The sequence below is a fragment of the Rhincodon typus genome, chromosome 11, assembly GCF_021869965.1.
Source record: "Rhincodon typus isolate 14 chromosome 11, sRhiTyp1.1, whole genome shotgun sequence".
Lineage (NCBI taxonomy): Eukaryota > Metazoa > Chordata > Chondrichthyes > Orectolobiformes > Rhincodontidae > Rhincodon > Rhincodon typus.
The window spans coordinates 55,768,308-55,787,855 of record NC_063342.1 but is presented as its reverse complement, the minus strand read 5'-3'; the positions used below and the strand labels follow the sequence as shown (position 1 = coordinate 55,787,855).

At 41.1% G+C, this 19,548-nt stretch overlaps 1 protein-coding gene across 1 annotated transcript in view; it reads left to right on the top strand.

The window, feature by feature from the left end:
* LOC109927725 (cilia and flagella-associated protein 47-like) overlaps nucleotides 1–19,548 on the top strand; it is a 413,667-nt gene that overhangs the window by 254,698 nt on the left and 139,421 nt on the right. The window contains exons 49-50 of the mRNA XM_048603110.1: nucleotides 6,696–6,869; nucleotides 9,826–9,937. Coding sequence (XP_048459067.1) covers nucleotides 6,696–6,869; nucleotides 9,826–9,937 — 286 coding nt within the window. The remainder of the gene's footprint in view (nucleotides 1–6,695; nucleotides 6,870–9,825; nucleotides 9,938–19,548) is intronic.

Below are 19,548 nucleotides of genomic sequence, written 5' to 3'. Positions count from 1 at the left end.
AGAGAGGCTGACGTTTCGGGCCTAGACCCGAAACGTCAGCCTCTCTGCTCCTATGATGCTGCTTGGCCTCCTGTGTTCATCCAGCCCTGCACTCTACTATACAAGGGACTTGGCAGTATTTGTACGAAACACAGAAAACCAGCACACAGGTGCAGCAGGTAATCAGGAAGGCTCATGGAACATTGGCTCTTATTTCAAGGGGATTGGAGTATAAGAGTAGGGTAGTTTTACCACAACTGTGGGGGTGCTGGTGAGACCACACGTGGAGTAATGTGAGCAGTTTTGGTCCTCTTATTTAAGGAAAGATATTTCATTGGAGGCAATTCAAAGAAGGGTCACTAGGATGATTGCTGGTATGGGGGGATTGTCTAATGAGCAAAGGCTCAACAGTTTGGGACTTACAGGAGTTCAGAAGAATAAAGAGGTATTCTCATTGAGACGTATAGATCCTTAAGGGGCTTGACAGTGTAAATGATGCAACGGTATTTTCCCCCATTGGAGAGCCTAGGGCCAGAGGGTATAGACTCAGAATAAAGGGGTGCCAATTTAAGACTGAGATGAGGACAAATTTCTTCTCTCAGAGGGTTGGGTGTCTTTGAACTGCTTGCCACTGAGCGATGTGGGGACAGATTCCTTGTGTATATTTAAGGCTGAGATAGATAGATTCTGGATCAACAAGGGATTGACAAGTTGTGGGGAAAGGCTGGGAAAATGAATGTGAGGAATGCTGGATCAGCCATGATTCCCTTGAAAGGCAGAATGGCCTTGAGGGACTGAATGGTCTGCTCATGTTCCTATTTCTCAGGGTCTTTGGTCCTAAACCCATTCACCCACATTTGTTCCAGTGGACACCCTGGTGAAGAATTTTCAGCTTAGTAGTTTCACGCTTATGTGATCTAGCTCTAATTGTAGTTTTAACTGTAACATTCGTTGTTTCACAGCAGCATACTTAACTCTCAATTACCCTGCTGAAAATAACGTGGCAAGCCATTCGAGTTGTAAAGAAGGCAGGTCACCACTACATTCTCAAGGACGATTCAGGATGGGCCATAAATCCTGGCTGAGCCAGTAAATTCCACATCCTATGAACTAATAAAAAAATTATGTCCTTTGTTTCTGGATTCTGCACTAGAAAAAAAAGCCTCTGAATCATTGATGTAATGGTGCTAAAGTACAGATTAAAATTTATTGTTACTGCTTCAATGACAATGTCAGTACAATATGTATGAATTGACTTCTTACAAATCCTTAGTCAATTAGTTACTTCTAATTTGTACTCACTGATGCTTGATAGGCAAATTTGGCAGAAAGTTTTGCATGCCCAAAGCGATGAGAAGAGATATTCTGTTTTACATATTGAACACAGGATGTTTGTTGAACAGGAAAATTCTGTTCAAAACTGAACCCGAGACCATACTGGTATGCATAGATCAGCTCCTTTCTATCTAGAGACCTGGATTGTTAGAGGATCTTATAAATTAAATTTACAGTGTCTGAGACTGTATGATTATTGACCTACAGTACACACTTGAGTCTGAAAAGTTACAACGTCAAAGCAATGCGTATCAATTTTGTCAAACACTATCCATTTTGTACCACCAAGTGACATTCATTAAATATCCCCAATTGCTCTAAGACCTAAATTTTCATAGGAATGGAGAACTAAAATACTGCTGGACCTTTGTTTGCAGAACCCCTGCCTGAACTCAGCACCCCGAATTGTCACTGGAAGACGTTCGGGTGGGTCCATGAATCAAGGAAATAGCTGCATATTTAAAAGTGCTACCTTCTAACAAATCCAATTTCAATATCTTGGATTTCCAATGTCTCAACATTATACTTTTCAAGAGATGATCTAAACTTAATGAAGTTCTTTGAAAAGGGTGGCATGGTGGCTCAGTGGTTAGCACTGCTGCCTCACAGCACCAGGGACTTGGGTTTGATTCCACTCTCGGGTGACTGTCTATGTGGAATTTGCACATTTTCCCTGTGTCTGTGTGTGGGTTTCCTCTGGGTGCTCTGGTTTCCTCCCACAGTTCAAAGATGTGCAGGTGGATTGACCATGCCAAATTGCCCATAGTGCCCAAGGATGTGCAGGCTAGATGGATTAGCCATGGAAAATGCAGGGTTATGGGGATAAGGTAGAGGGTTGGGTCTGGGTGGGATGCTCTTCGGAGATATTGGTGTGGACTTGGTGGGCCAAATGACCTGTTTCCATGCTGTGGGGGATTCTATGAGGTAGATAATCATTTGGAGGATAAGATACTGCTTTTGATAGGTCCAGGAATATGTCTGGAGGAAATAAAGAGCCATTTGTTGTTGTTAAAAGTAGGGACAAATGTGTGTTGAAAGTAAATGAACACATTGGAACAATCAAGCTATTTAGACGTTTGAATTTCTAGTCTTTAAATTAAGAAAAAAAAGGTCTATTTAATTCAGTTGACATAAACCTAAAGGTTATCATTGGATTTGTACTGCATGACTAATTTCATAAACTATCACTATCACAGCGGGATGCTTATCATTTCACAGTTCGATTGGCAGCCCGATCTGATTGTAACATCTTGGAAACAGAGCTATGTATACAATGGATTAAGTAAGGCATTTAAGTGGTGTGAATTGTTTTGTCTCTAACGAATGAGATTGTTGAATAGTAGTCACCAATGAGTTGAAATTTCCCATTTTTTGATAAGTGCTTTTGTTAATGAGATTCATGTCAGGCAGTTCATCATGGCCAATGTCAACTTCTCATAAAATCATCTGATCTTCATCTCCTAAATTATGCAACCGACCTCTATGGTGGCTGGCTCATGAAATTGGAATCGTGTTGAAGTCATTGGGCAAATGCTTGCTGCTGCCATGACTTTGCAACTTTCACACTGCTTATGCCACATTTAGATCTTGGTCCCACAGCACTTCATGCACTGCAAGCGAGAAGCTGGCTTCACACTGTGATCCTGTACTCTCCTCCTGAACGATATGGACCAGAAAGGCATGATAGATCCCCACTTTGCTGGATAGTGACATGGGTCATTGTGGTCTTGAGGTTGTTAGAGACCACATTTTCTTTCCTCTTGTACTGTATGTTGTTTTGTTATATAGCTAAAACACCTAGAGAGCACACAAATTAGAAAATTAATTGGTGCACAGTTTTATATGTGGAAAACAGTGTTGCTTTTTGAAGCAGTAAGGTTGTTACTTTGAGATAGGGTAGCATCAAGGGTTTTTGAGCGAAGGAAAAATTGCCTAATGATAGCTCTGATTTGTCAAGTTACGTTTTGCTACAAATCTGTTAAGTGCAGAGCAGGCATAGACCTCCAGAATCTGTAAACTGAAAACATCCCTTTCTCCCCTACCATGAAAAGATGAATTAACCAAGAAAGCTTTAAAGAAAGAATTCTAACTAGAGTAGTCCTGGATATATTGGATCAAAGTGAAGAACAACCATCACTTTCTAGACAACAGCTTGTCATCTCAGCTAAAATCAAGAGGAACTAGGACAGACAATTTAACTCACTCTTGATACCAAGACTTTAGATCTTTGTAATTTTTTTCCATCTATATTTTTTTCTTCCATACTATCTGTGCTAAACCATTTGCCTTTTGTCTGTCTTAATCTTGAATGATTGTGTATTTTGGGTTGTTAAGGCTTATAGTTAGTTTAGATTTGAGAGTAATGGATTAGAAATCCTTTGTTTTCAGTCATTTGTTAAAGGTATGTATGTTATAATAGATAGAGATATGGAAATCTGGTGTGAATTACTTTTGTTCTGAATAGCAGTCAGCCAAATTAGTTATCATAGAATCCCTGCAGTGTGGAAACAGGCCTTTCGGCCCAACAAGTCCACAGCGATCCTTGGGGCATCCCACCCAGACCGATCCCCCTATAACCCACCTAAGCTACACATCCCTGAACACTACGGGCAATTTAGCATGGCCAATCCACCTAACCTGTACTATCTTGTTGATCTCATTGGAATTTGATGCATTTTGTGATGGCTTGTGGAGTAGTGAGACATGCTTCCCAGTTGACTCATGACAAGGAACAAGTGCAATACCCAGCAGTGACAAAAAGAAATGCAAATTTTTTTTGTGTTCTGTAAGGTTAAATGCCACAACTTTCACTCTGCTGACTCACACTCACAGGGCCACCACTACTCACTCTAACTCCTGTACTCAAACCTTCCTTCATTAAAGGCTAACATTTCATTAACCTTCCTAATAGCTTGCTGCATCCGCATTTGGCCTTCATTGATTTATCAACAGGAACCCCCTGATCCCATTGCACATCCACGCTTTCTAACTTCTTACTATTTAAGAAATACCCTGCCCATCTGTTTCTCCTACCAAAAATGAATAACCTCCCATTTTGCCATATTATATTCCATCAGCCATATTCTTGCTCATTCATTAAATCTGTCCAAATCCTCCTGAATTCATTTTGCATCTTCCTCAGAGCACACATTCCCACTGAGCTTTGTATCATCTACAAATTTAGAAATATTACATTTGGCCCTCAAATCCAAATTCAGTGATATATGTTGTAAACAGTTGGGGCACAGTGCTGATCCTAGCGGTGTCCCACGCATCCTGCTGATGCAAGAATGATCTATTATTCCTACTCTGTTTTCTGTCTGTAAGCCAATCTTTCATCCATCAAGCGATACAATGCTTCTTTACTTATGTGCTTTTATTTTACTAACCAATGTTATATGTGGGACATTATCAAAATCCTTCTGAACATCAAAGTGTACAATTGCACTGCACAACACCTGGATACCATTTACTGACTGAAACCTTAAAAGCCAGCTAACCCTTGTGCAATGCCATGCTACTGCCATGCCTCACTAATTGCTGCAGTCTCCCAAACAATGAGGAAGAACTGTAAAGTGCTGGTACTCTAAGGTGGGATAAGCTGAAGATACCATGCATGCAATCATATGGTTTAAAAAAAAAATTCTCTGTAATGGAAGAGTTCAAGGAGTACAGAAATAAGTCAGGTCCACATGTACTACAGGCTAACTGTTTGCCAAATAACTAATACAGTAGAGACACAGTGAGAGGATGTCCAAACCCAGCCCATTCATTCTGAGAAAACCAAAGAACCGCAGATGCTGATTATCTGGGACAAAAACAGAAACTGCTGGAGAATGTGAGCAGGTCTGGCAGCACCTGTGGAGAAAAAGCAGCTTTAACATTTTGGGACCAGCGACCTTTTTTCGGAACTGATTGTAGCTAGGAAAAGATGGGGTGGGGATGAGGGTTATGGAGTAAACAAGAGGTGGAGATGGAGCCCAGAGAGAGAGAGAACAGTATTAGGGCAGACAAAATAGTCAGCCTGGGAAGGCCAATAGCTGCTAATAGGGACTATTTGAACCTGAGAATGGATTCGTTGTGGCAACAACCCATGTGATGACAAGGCCTGGTGTGATAGGGTTGGGGGAAGGATATCGAAAAAAGTGCTCAGGTCCTAAAATTATTGAGTCCCTAAGCAGAAAATGAGAATCCACTTTGAGATTCAAACATGATGTGATAAATGTATAGTAAAGTTGCCAGTGAACAGACTCAAAGTGTAAGAGGTCAGTGCTTTACAGAGTGACATGGGGAAAGTGAGATATTTGTCAAGAATAGTTCTGCCTGCTGAAATAAAAGGATAGAAGTCAAATCAGAGTCACAAACCAATACTTCGAGGACCAATAGGCATTAAAAAAATTGGGTATTGAAAGAAGGTGATGTAGTGACTTTATACATATATAGAGGTGTAATAAATTACATAGTGTTCTGCAATTATGTTTTCTATGTAAAACTAAACTGTGGCAATATGCCTGCAAGAAATGGTGACTAAAGGTGGGGTAGTTCATCATTCTATGCTGAGTCTAAGTGTCCTTTTGAATATCAATGGTGAGGATAAACCATTTGAGTGTCTTATTAAGAAGAGACATTGGTCTTACATATCAAGGTATAGATTATTGCATGATAATAATAATTATGATTAACATTAATAAGTTAGCATAATTACAACTATCAGGAGCCAGAGATGACACGTTATTTCTGTTGTGACCTTGTGCAAAACAGTTCAATTCTCCACACAAAGACTATGTTACATCATGACATTGGGTGGAGCTCATGCGCCTTTCAACATTAGTTCTTTTAGAAGAATTCCTTCATACAACAATGTCAAATTTCAAACAAATCCAGAAGTTTTTTGAAGGACTGAATCCAGGAAATGATATTTTCACAGTTCTGTGAACATACAGAATGAATCTCCTTATAGGCAAGAGAGAGCAAAACCCTTCGAATCATTTAAGAAACAGTTGGACATGATCATGAGGCAGATGTTGGTTGCTTCTGGCTGGATTAGGAAATATGGACCAAAATTGTCAGACTGAAAAAGTCAGAGCTATTCCATCATTAAGTCCTTATAATTTATTATTGTTGGCATACTAATTGTTCATTACAAATAGTGTTTATACTCTATGTATTAATTGCATGACATGGTAATGAATTGACTATGCTGAATTCCCTGAATAAATTTTTTGTAAATATTATCTAAGTATTTTCAATTGATAAAAACGTACCTGGCATCTCTGAGAATACTTATTTGCTAAGTGATCCTTAAATGCATTGAGAAAGAAGTTTGACAGTAAAACGGGCCTCTACTATTTTTAATATCTACATTTTCTCCTTATTCACAGGGTAAACTTGTCTTGGTGAATGAAACAGATGGCACTGAGCGTACCATCAATCTCAAAGGGATTGGCAAAAAGCCTGTGGCCGTGGATCATGTCATGATAGACTGCCAAGTAAGACAGATTACAAGGCAGGTCTTAATGGTTCCTAATTATACTCAAACCAGGTTAACATGTAAGGTAAGAGAGTTCAGATTTTACAACATAAGCTTGATTTCCTTGCCAAAAGAATTTAATATAAACTATACCATACTACAATATTTATTGAGTTCACATCAATTTGAAAATCAATTACTGAAACAAATTAAAACTAAATGGGCCCTTTTAAATCTCCCTTCCCACAACCACTCCCCCACCCCGCCACCCCAATCAGTGCCAGTAGAGTAGGTTCATGGCCTATTTAATTTTATCTAATCTGCCTATCTAGTATCTCTGGTTTTGTTGATGTATAAAGCTTTAAGTTTTCTCATGCAGTCTCATTAACAATTGCAATATTTATTTCGGACCCAATGGAATTTGAACAATTTCCTTGAGAGGAGCTGAATATGGCTGCCCTATCAGGTGAATTTGTTGGAAATATCTGATTATATCTTTTGACCAGTATACCTTTTAACTGACACAGTATGCCAGTATTCTTCTAAGAGGCATACTCCTGAGCTAATCATTTTATCATAAAATTTGGCATCAGTGTATTATGGTTGCTTATTCCACCTTAACTCCGAACACTTGAAGCATGACAGGCTCTTGAATGCATTCTGCTGATTTAAAACCTACTAATTTAATATCAACCCAGACAATGCATGAGCCTGTGAATGTAATAGATATACATATACTATAGCTGTAATATATATACATATTATATCTGTAATAAATATGTTTCTTTCATTAATACCGCCCTAGTTTCTAATATGATGTGTGTTAACATTGTTGCATGTAGTAAAATACCCTGTTGGTGGAAAAACCCACAAAACGATTGGCAGCAGTTGCCATTAAATAAAACACACCAAGATTCGGTGGCAAACATTTGGAAAACTAATTCACCAATTGAACAACAGCACGAGCTGCCATGAATACAATTAACAATACAGATTTGTTCATGGAACATTGATCAGCCAGAAGACACAGCTAATTTCTTTTTGATTGAAATGTATATTCCTTCATAATACAAGCAATTTCTTAGAAGTGCTTTATCTTGAGGATAACGATGTCTAAAGTAATTTAAAATAAACAGTTAAATCCTCCAGACAGCAGTGTTCCAATGTGCCCCTTGGAACAGATGAAGCTTTAAAAACACTAAAAAAGCAGCTTTCTACATTAAGACTAACTGGACTCCAGACCCCATTTTCTTTCTCCAAGCCAGCATGAAAATGCAGGGAACCCCATGCGATGTCATCACTCCCTATTTCACATGAATACCACTGATAAGAGCTTAAAGACCTGTAATCTTAAACTACAAGCCTGTAGTTATTAAATCAGCAGTTTTAAAGGCACCAAAGCCAGTTCAGGAGCAGCAACATGGAAAAATAGAGGAAAACAGAAACAATAAAAGGAAAAAAAAATGTAAAAGTAAAGAAGTGCTGTACTATCTCTAACAAGAAAGATTTAAAGATCCAGTCAACAAACAACTATCAACTTACTCCCAAATCCTCCATCTCTACCGCATCTCCTCTGAGGATAGAGCATTCCATTCCCGGAAATCCCAGATGTCCTTGTATTTCAAGGACCGCCACTCCCCCCTCCGGTGATCAAAAATGCCCTCAACCGCATCTCTTGCATTTCCCGCACTTCTGCCCTCAACCCCCTCCCCCAAGCAAAAATAAAGACAGAATCCCCCTGGTCCTCACATACCACCCCATCAACCTCCACATCCAGCATATCATTCTCTGCCTCTTCTGCCACCAACAGTCTGATCCCATGACCAAAGAGATATTTCCCTCCCCACCCGTATCCACCTTTTGTAGGGGCCGCTCTCTCCGTGACTCTCTCATCCGCACCACACTTCCCACTAACCCCACCACACCCAGCACCTTTCCCTGCAACCGCAGGAAGTGCTACACCTGCCCCTACATCTCCCCCCTCACCTCCATCCAAGGCCCAAAGCATATCATATCATTTCATATCAAACAGGGGTTCACCTGTACATCCTCTACCTTGGTCTACAGCATCCGTTGCTCCTGATACGGCCTCCCCTGCATTGGTGAGACCAAGCGCAGATGTGGGGACCGTTCCGTGGAACATTTGCACTCTGTACGCGACGAAAACAACACCTTCCAATCGCCAACTATTTTAACTCCCCCTCCCACTCCCTGGATGACATGTCCATCCTGGGCCTTCTCCAGTGCTACAATGATACCACACGCAAACTGGAGGAGCAATACCTCATATTCTGCCTCGGTAGCCTGCAGCCCAATGAACTTAATACAGAATTCACCAGTTTTAAAATCTCCCCACCTCCGGCCTCATCCCATGTCCAACCCTCCCTCTCATCCCCGCCTCCTTGACCTGACACAACCTGTCCATCTTCTTTCCCACTTATCCGCTCTACCCTTTCCGCTGATCAATTCCCACTACCCCCGACCTGCATCCAATCTATCACCATCCCACCTACCTTCCCCAGCCCCACCCCTCCACTCTATGTATTTCTGAGCTCCTGTCCTTCTCCTCATTTCTGAAGAAGGGTCCTGACCCACAACGTCGACTTCCCTGCTCCTCTGATGCTGCCTGTCCTGTTGTATTCCTCCAGTTGTACACTATATTGACTCTGACTCCAGCATCTGCAGTTCTTGCTATCTCCAAACTATCAATGTTCCCTTTGTCTGCCCATGTTTTCTCTCTGTCTGGGCTCCATCTCCACTTATTCAGTCACTCCTCCTCCATCACAGGATACCTGTCATCGTTAACATAAATACCACATTTTCTGCGTTGCTTATCGGTCTGAAGAATGGCCATTGGACTCGATACGTTCTCTTTCTTTTTCTCTCCACAGATACGGCCAGACCTTCTGCGTTTCTCCAGCAATTTCTGGTTTTATTTGTTTCCGAATTCCAACATTCATAGTTCTTTGTTTTATTTTACTTACATGAAATGTTGTACCTTGTTTTTTTTAAAGTATAAAACCAACCATTTATATTTATAGGTTGTATCAGACTTAGTAATAGTCAGTGGAGAACCATGCATTACCTTAAAAGCTGGGCAGACTGCTCCATATTTACTTAACATTTTACCTTGGAAACGAGGAAAGTTTACAGGTAAGAACACCAATTAAATAAATACATAAGTTTGAAAAAATTAACTGTTCTCATTTTAGCAAACAAATAATGTGTTATTGCAGCACTTTTGAACTTGAAAAAAATGTTTGACTAAATATAATATAAGATAATTCTGAAGATGAAAGTCAATGTTTTTATAGGTAAATTGGTACTTTTGATACAGGGATCATTACAGGGTAGAAAACAGAGGTTATCACTCACATTGAAAATATGTAGGTCAGCACAGATTTCTTGACATCTCTCATTTTCCATCAAAGTAAAGGAATTGGACATTTGATTTTCAGGACACTTGTGAAGACACTGACTTGTGGAAACACTGACACTCTCCCTATCTTTCTGGGTCTTTTACTACCTTCTTTAATGATACTTTATGAAGCTATTAGCCTCTCTTGAACATGGTGGCTTGAAATTGGTCGTCTGGTATACTCAGTCCATATATGTCCTTTACGTCCATATATAGAGCTGTGATTCTAATACTGATCTCTGGAATACACCATTGTATACTTCCTTCTGTCCAAATTCCCCAACTGTTTCCCATCATGCTGCTTTCTTTCTATTAATTACTTTTGTTTCCATGCTGCTACTGCCCTTTCATGCCTGTTAACATATCTACTATGTTTATCAAACACCTTTTGAAAGCCATATTCACAAAATCAACTTTCTCCATTGCATCAGCAAAGAACTGAAATCAAGTTAGTCAAATTGCATTTAACAAATCTATGAAGACTGTCATTGATTATGCCCTGTTTGGAGGAGATCTTGCAGATGATAGTGTTCCCATGTATCTGCTGCCCTTGTCCTTCAACATGATCGTAATCGTGGGTTTGGGATGTGCTGTCCAAGGACCCTGAGTGACTTTCTGCAGTGCATCTTGTAGATAGTGTGCCCTGAGGGATGCAGTGCCAATCAAATGAGCTGCTTTGTCCTGGATGGTGTCAATCTTCTCGAATGTTGTTAGAGCTGCATTCATCCAGGCAATGAGGAGTATTCCATCACACTCCTGAGCTGTGCCTTGTAGATTTTGGACAGGCTTTGGAGAGTCATGAGGTGAGGTTACTCGCTGCAAGATTCTTAACTTCTGACCTACTTTTGTAGCCACAGTACTTATATGACTCTTAGAAGTCATTTTCTGGTCAGTGTTAACCCCAGGATGTTGATAGTGGAGGATTTTGTGATGGTCATGCCATTGAACATCAAGGGATGGTGGTCAGATCCTCTCTTGTTGGAGATGGTCATAACCTGGCACTTGAGTGGCATCAATGTTACTTGCCATTTGTCACGTGACACCTGGATATTGTCCAGGTTGTTCTGCATTTGGACATTGACTGCTTCAATATCCGAGGAGTTGAAATGGTGCTAAACATTATGCAGTCATTGGCAAACATCCACACTTCTAATCTTGTGATGGTGGAAGGTAATTAATGAATCAGCTGAAGTAATTGGCCCAAGCTCACTCCAACGAGCAATGCCTACAGAAATGTTTTGGGACTGACCTCCTACAACCACAGCTATTTTCATTTGTGACAGGTTTGACTCCAACCAGTGGAGCATTTTCCTCCTGATTCTCATGGAGTGATTTTGCTGGGGCACCTTGATGCCACAATAGGCTAAATACTGATGTCAAGGTAGTCATTCTCATTACTTCTCACATCCTCATATCTCATACCTTCTGATTTAGAGTGACATTGGCAGTGTATTTTTCCTCAATGAAGACAGATGGAAAGTACTCTTTCAATACTTCAGCCAAGCCCTTGGCTTGTGAGAAAACAGTTCTTTTCTTTTTGATCCATGACTGATCTCGGGAAGCATGCCATTTTTGAACAGCTCAGGCTTTTACATATCTCCTACTGTTTGTCTTTCACTTTTCTTTCTCTGATGTTGAACCATTGAACCACTGAAGTTCAGACACCTGCCACCTTCTGGATGAAATTTTTTTTAACGTAACTTCTACCATCACTTTAAATCTGTGCCCACTGGCAATTGACATTTCCCATAAGGAAACGGTCTACAATGGCCACTCTATCCAAGGCCTTTTTACTTTGAACACCTGAATTATGTCATCCTAAGCCTTTTCTGTTTTAAGGAAAGCAATCCGAGCCTATCCAGTCTTTCTTCAGAGTTGCAACTTTCAAGCTATGAAAACATTCTTCTAAGTCTTCTCTAACTCTATGGAGAACAATTATGTCGCCACCGTACAGTGGAGACCAAAACTGTACATGCAAAGTTCCACCTATGGTCGAACCAGTGTCTGATTCAGTTCCAGCTTTACATCCCTGGCTTTGTATTCATTACCTCATCCAATGAAGGAAAGCATCCAAAATGCCATTTTTACCATCTTATCTACCTGTCCTGCCACCTTCAGGGATCTGCAAACATGTGCTCCAAGGTCTCTCACTTCTTCTATTCTTCTCAATGTTATCACGTTTATTGTGTATTACCTTGCTTTGTCTATTCTTCCCAAAATGCATGACCTCATACCCCAGAGATGGCAAGAACTGCAGATGCTGGAGTCAGAGACAACACAGTATGGAGCTGGAGGAACACTGCAGGTCAGGCAGCATCAGAGTAGAAGGAAAGTTGACGGTTTGGGTTGGGACCCTTCTTCAGAAATGGGGAGGGGGAAGGGAGCTCAGAAAAAAATAGAAAGAGGATGGGTGGGGCTGGGGAAGGTAGGTGGGACGTTGATAGGTGAGTGCAGGATTGGTCAGTGAGGTGGGAGGGATGGATAGGTGGGAGATAAGATGGACAGGTTGTGTCAGGTCAAGAGGCGGGGATGAGAGGGAGGGTTGGTCATGGGATGAGGCTGGGGGTGGGGAGATTTTGAAACTAGTAAAATCCACGTTTAAACCATTGGGCTGTAGGCTTCTGAGGCGGAATATGAGGTGCTGCTCCTTGAGTTTGTGGGTGGCGTCATTGTGACACTGGAGGAGGCCCAGGATGGACATGTCATTCAGGGAGTGGGAGGGAAGGTGAAATGGTTCGCAACTGGAAGGTGTTGTCATTTGTCGCGAACAGAGAGAAGATGCTTTACAAAATGGTCTTTGAGCCTCTGCTTGGTCCCACCAATGTAGACGAGCCCACACCGGAAGCAGCGGATGCAGTAGACCAAGTTGATGGACATCCAATTCCTGTCTGATGTGGAAGGTTTGTTTTGTGCCTTGAATGGAGGTGAAGGGGGAGGTGTAGGGGCAGGTGTAGCACTTCCTGCATTTGCAGGGAAAGGTGCTGGGGGTGGTGGGGTTAGTGGGAAGTGTGGAGTGGATGAGGGAGTCACGGAGAGAGCAGTCCCTAAGAAAGGCAGTCGGGGTGGGGACAGAAGTATCTCTTGGTTGTGGATCGGATTGTAAGTGGCGGAAGTGGCAGAGAATGATACGTTGAATCCAGGGTTACTGGGGTGATATGTGAGGACAAGGGGAATTCTGTCTTTAGTTTTGATGTGAGGGCAGAGGTGCGGAAAACATACGAGATGTGGTTGAGAGCAATTTCGATCACAGGAGGGGAGATGTTGTGGTCCTTGAAATAGGAGGACATCTGGGATGTTCGGGAGTGGAGCGCTCCATCTTGTGAGCAGACACGGCGGAGGCGGAAGAATTGGGAGTAGGGGATCGCATTCTTGCAGGAAGGTGGGTGAGAGGAGGTGTTGTCTAGGTAGCTGTGGGAGTCTGTGGGCTTGAAATAGTTGTTGGTTTCAAGGCAGTTACCAGAGATGGAAACGGAGAGGTCCAGGATGAAGAGGGAGGTATCAGAGATGGTCCAGGTGAATTTGAGGTTGGCGTGAAAGGTGTTAGTAAAGTTGATGAACTGTTCAAGCTCCTCGTGGGAGCACAAGGCAGCGCCAATACAGTCATTGATGTAGCGGAGGAAGAGGTGGGGGATACTGCCAGTGTAATACCGGAAAAGGGCCTGTTCCACATTTCCTGTTAAGAGGCAGGTACAGCTTGGGCCCATGTGGGTGTCCACGGCTACCCTCGTAGTTTGTCGGAATTAGGAGGCGTTACCTGCACCTCTGCCCTCACATCCCCTCTCCCCAGCACAAATAAAAAAAGAATTCTCTGGTCCTCACATATCACCCCATCAACCTTCGTATCCAACGTATCATTCACCGCCACAAAGACAAAGCTGCTGGAAAAGCTCAGCAGGTCTGGCAGCATCTGTAAAAGAGAAAGCAGAGTTAACCTTTCAGAGTTGACCCTTCCCCACCGGACCCGAAATGTTGACTCTGTTTTCTCCTTCACAGAAGCTGCCAGACCTGCTGAGCTTTTCCAGCAGCTTTGTTTTTTTCCTGATTTACAGCATCTGCAGTTCTTTTGGTTTTTATTTAGTATCATTCACTGCCACTTCCACCAACTACAATCCGACTCCACAACCAGAGGTATTTCTCTCCCCACCCCTATCTGCCTTTCATAGGGACCGCTCACTCCGCGGCTCCCTCGTCCGTTCCACACTCCCCACTAGCCTCACCACCCGTGGCACCTTTCCCGGCAACCACCGGAAGTGCTATACCTGCCCCTACACCTGCCATTTCACCTCCATTCAAGGCACAAAACAAACCTTCCATATTAGGAAGGGGTTCACCTACACAAACGTCAATGTGGACTACTGCATCTGCTGCCACAATCAGCAATGGCCTCAACACAGAGCTTGTGGAAGACCGCTGGAAGCCACATTACCTTCATAAGATTGTCTGTCGACCATGCCCCTTTGTCTTCTATCACTGAGCCAATTTCAGATCCAATTTGTCATATTCCTTTGTATCCCATGGACTTTCATTTTTCTTGACTGAACTGTGATATGGGAATAAAATCCATGCAGAGAGCATCCGTTGCATTCTGTCATCAATCCTCATTGTGGATTCCTCAAAAAAAGTAAGACACAACCTTTCATTAACCAAATCATACTGACTGTCCCTGATTAATCTCTGCCTTTCTAAATAGCAGTTAATCTTATCTCCTGATATTGATTGTAGTGATTTGCCCACCACTGAAGTCAGACTGAATAGCATACAATGACTTACTTGGTCTGTCCTTCACACTATTTTTGAATAATAGTACAACATTTGCAGATTTCTAATCCTCTGGTACCTCATTTCTTTTAGATGGGGATTGGAAAATGATCCTGAAAGCATCTGTTATTTCTTCCCTGTCTCCCATTAATAGTTTTAGGTACAATTCATCTGACCCTGGTTACTTGTCCGCTTTGCAGGATGTCATGTCCTTCTGATGATGCAGGGAGGTGGGTGCCAGGGTATGGACTGTAGATTTACCACCATGTTGGGGACATGTCTACACTAGATGGAATCTCTATTCTTCATGCTTCTCACTGATTTGCCACTGACTTCATCTCATGTAGCTGTGCCCAGTTCACTTTTACAAGATCATCCCTTAGTTTTGTAAGATTTACCTTCCTCAATTTAAAAGTTTTATTCATGCTTTGTCTTTGTCCATTTCCATAACGATCCTAAATTAACCCAAACAAGTGAGATAGATCTTTTGGGGACAAAGTCTTGTCACACAGTTGTAGGCTTGCTGAAAATTGTATTGCACTGTCCTTGAGTGATTAACGGGTAAATATATTTTAATTTACATTTTCTAGGTACCATAGGCTAGATTTTCAGCTTAGTGGTGAGAATCAGGAGTTGGTAGATATCCTGACATCATGATTCCACCTCCTGATCATTGGTGTCCACCCACAGAATTTTTATGCTTTAGAGTCAGAGACTTGTTGGAATCAGACCTGCTATGTTAGACAGCAAACCAGAAGCAAAGAGAGGGATAGACTAATGCTAGTGTGGCAAGTTTAAAATTTGTACTTCCATATTCTGAATATCAGTTTGTCTTTTGACGATGAGTATAAAGCCCCAGATTCTACATGACCAAACCATTAATCCCTTTCTCACTCCTAGCCTGTCCCCTCACCCCAATTTCCCTTATCTCCCTAAACAGCCACATCACCCATGCATTCTCAGGGTCTGTCCTTCCCCACACCACAGCCATCAAGTACCTCCCAACCCACTCACTGAATATCCACTGTATACAGAACTCATAAGCTCAATAATGACATTGTGAACTATTTCAGAAACTCAAAAATGTGTCAAAATAAAAAGGCTTGAAAAATTGATTTAAAATAACTCATAATCCTCTTAAAGATTTACAAATCCATCAATATAAATAAGCAATAGTTCAATATTTTCCAAAATAAACCACAATCCTCTTAATAGGTCACAAATCTGTTAAAATAGCAAAGGTCACATTCCTTTCACCAGTTATGTCAACAGCTCATGCTGACCCCAATCCGATTAGTGGTTTGATACTCACTCAGGCATTCATAATGAGATACCATTGAACAACTATGTCAATACTAGTTCCTGAGCTGAAATAATTGAAGCTTTTAAAGAGTTCCAGAAACTAAACCACCTGCCAGTGCTCTGAAACTGTTAAAAAGATAAATGGATCGAATCTCAATAATTGAAAACTTAGATTTCCAAAAGGCCTTTGATGAAGTGCCACATTGTGTTGAGAATTAAACAAAATTTTCGGAAAAGGGTTTACTACAGGTGTAAGATGGCACCTTACAAACTCGTACTGTAAGGCACCTTTTAGCTTAAACTTGAATGCCCTAAGGGTCCACATCAGAAACAACTGAAGAGGAACCTTGTACACCCTAAAGTCTCTATCAGCCTTGAGATGACTAGAGGGTATAAACATATTCCCGTGGACAGGAAACGAGAAAGCCTTAGGATGGACAATTTCTGATTCTTGTATAAGAATAAAATATCAACAGTGTATGTGTATGTGGTTGAGAGGAGTATAAATGTATGATTTTCTGTATGTATCAGGCAGAGTGGTACATAGCTGGGCAGAGTATGAGACAGAATTCTGTTCAGCCTGTCTAAGACTGATTTTCTCTCTGAAATTTTTTGAATAAACCCCATATTAATGAGCATACTTGAGTCCTGTTGTGGTTTGTGTGTGAGATTAACCCCAACAACACAAAAGACTAATAAAAAAAGTAAGGATTTTTAGAGCTGGTCGTGATATATTAGCAGTATTACAGGATTGATTCATAGATAGCAAGCATAGAATAAGGATTAATGGTGCACATTTAGATTGGCATGCTGTGACTGGTGTAATGCCACAAGGATCAGTATGGGAATCCTTATTTGTAATCTATATTAATGAATTAGGCAAAGACTCCGAGAATAATTTTTCAAAATATGCCAATAATATAAAGCCGGGAAAGAAAGCAAGCTGTGAGGAGGATGCAAAAATGCTGCAAACAGACATAAGTGATTCAGTGAATGGGTAACAAGATGGAGTATATTGTGGGGAACATGAAGTTACTCTGTCGTGATTGGAACAATGTTAACCAGGTAAATCTCACAGTATGAGTTCCCTAATTGTGGCTGTTAATCTGGCCCTGCCTGACAGATAAAAACAGGAGTGTCTGGAGTCCTGCTCACCGTAGGAACCAGCTCTGTGCTAGCTTGGTTCACATCAGGTACTATGCATGTCTAAATAAAGGGTGACTTGGTCACAGGATCCTGGCTTTTATGGAGTTATTTCAATTCACTTTGGACATAAGAAATGGAAAAACAAAAAATGTGTAAAGCTTTTAATATCGATGTTCAAGGGGACGTGGGTGTACTCGTACAAAGTATAGATTTAGTAAATTTACAGGTACAGCAGGCAATTAGGAAAGCAAGTGGGATATTGTGTCTTGATTTCAAGGTGAATAGAGTGCAATAGTTAAGTAGTCTTGCCACACTTTAGCAGGATCACAGTTTTGGTCTCTATTTTCAAGGAGGGATATGCTTGCATTGAAGGCAGTACAGTCTAAGTTCACTAGATGATTTCTGGAATAGAGGTCTCTCCCTTAATGAGAGGCTGAGTAGATTTGAGTTTATGTTCTCAGGAATTTAGAACAATGTGAGGTAATTGAATTGAAGTAAAGAAGATTTTGAAGGGGCTTGACAAGATAGATATTGAAAATTATTTTCCCAGCTGGAGAATCTAGAACAAATGGGACATAATTTCAGGAGAACAGAATGATCATTAGGGCTGAGATGAGGAGAAAGTTGTTCATTCAAAGTGTTTTCAATCTTTGGAATGCTCTATTCCAGAGAATTGTGGACACAGCATCTTTAAATGTATATATGAATGAAACAGATAAATCTTTAGCATCTCAGTGATTCAGAAGCTATGAAGAATGAATAGGAGAGTGGAGTTGAAATCCAATAGAAGCCACGATCATAGTGAATGGTGGAGCAGACACAATGGACTGTATGCTCTTCTCACTGTTCCTATTTCTTGTCTTAACATTCATTGCTTTGAAATAGCCAGAAAAAGTAGTGAACTTCAAGGAAACTGTGAAAGTAATTAAGACATTTTACTGTCATGCAAGGCACAAAAGCACTTATCCAATGGATAATGTGCATTAACACATTGCGGATTTTTCGTACTTCCGACAGTACTTTTCATTGACTTGATAGCTTATAAACTGTCATTAGCAATGACATTATTTAATGGTAACCTAATTTCAAAAGAATGCCCTGCTCTGATTATATGTATTAACAAATCTATGTAACCTATGATACAGCATTTAGTAATAGCATTTAAATTTGGTAACACTTTTTGAACTTACCTTTCATTGCGTTTGAGATGTCAAACCATGGAGTCCCATGATTAACAACATTTGTGAGCTGGTATGAGACATGTCATCTTCCAAATCTGTGCCAACTCCATAAAAAATGTAGAAGATCCAAAATACCCATACCACAATGGTGCTGAGGAAGCCAGGAGAGCTGGATGTGGGCCACTTTCCCCACAGTGATGAGAACTGTCAGCACTGAGAATGAGGATGGGTACTGCCTGCCTTTTTTTTTGAAACTAGCCTGTTATGATTTCTCCATCTTGATGGGGAAAGTCTGGACCTATGTGTCCTACTATAAAGAGGAGCAAAAGCAAAATCTGTCAAGTTACAGGAGTGTCTTGTAACACAGAATTTTGAATGCAACATTCAGTGTTGGGGCCACTGGGAATAAAGCACAGACTTAATCCCTGTGAGGCAATGCAAGTGCATGAAAAAGAAGCACATTTAAACATATAAGTGAGACACAGTCAATCTCCAAAATAAATTGGGAAGTAAATGAGAGTAATAGTGAATGAAACAGGCATGACAACACATTGTGAGGTCACTTACAACTGTATTCAGAGCAGAGGACTACAAAATGTTTGGGAAAGAAAACCTGTTAATAAATCTTCTGCAACGTCTGTTGTAATTTCGAATAACTGGCCCTGTCAACTGAATTCTTCTGGCACTTCTTATTGTTCTGAAATTGGTTTTAACTTAAATCAGAGATAGTAGGAACTGCAGATGCTGGAGAATCTGAGACAACAAGGTGCAGAGCTGGATGAACACAGCAGGCCAAGCAGCATCATAGGAGCAGAAAGGCTGAAGTTTTGGGCCTAGACCCTTCATCAGAAATGGGGGAGGGGAAGGGGGTTCTGAAATAAATAGGGAGAGAGGGGAAGGCGGATAGAAGATGGATACTCCACCTATCTTCTCCTCTATCCATCTTCGATCCGCCTCCC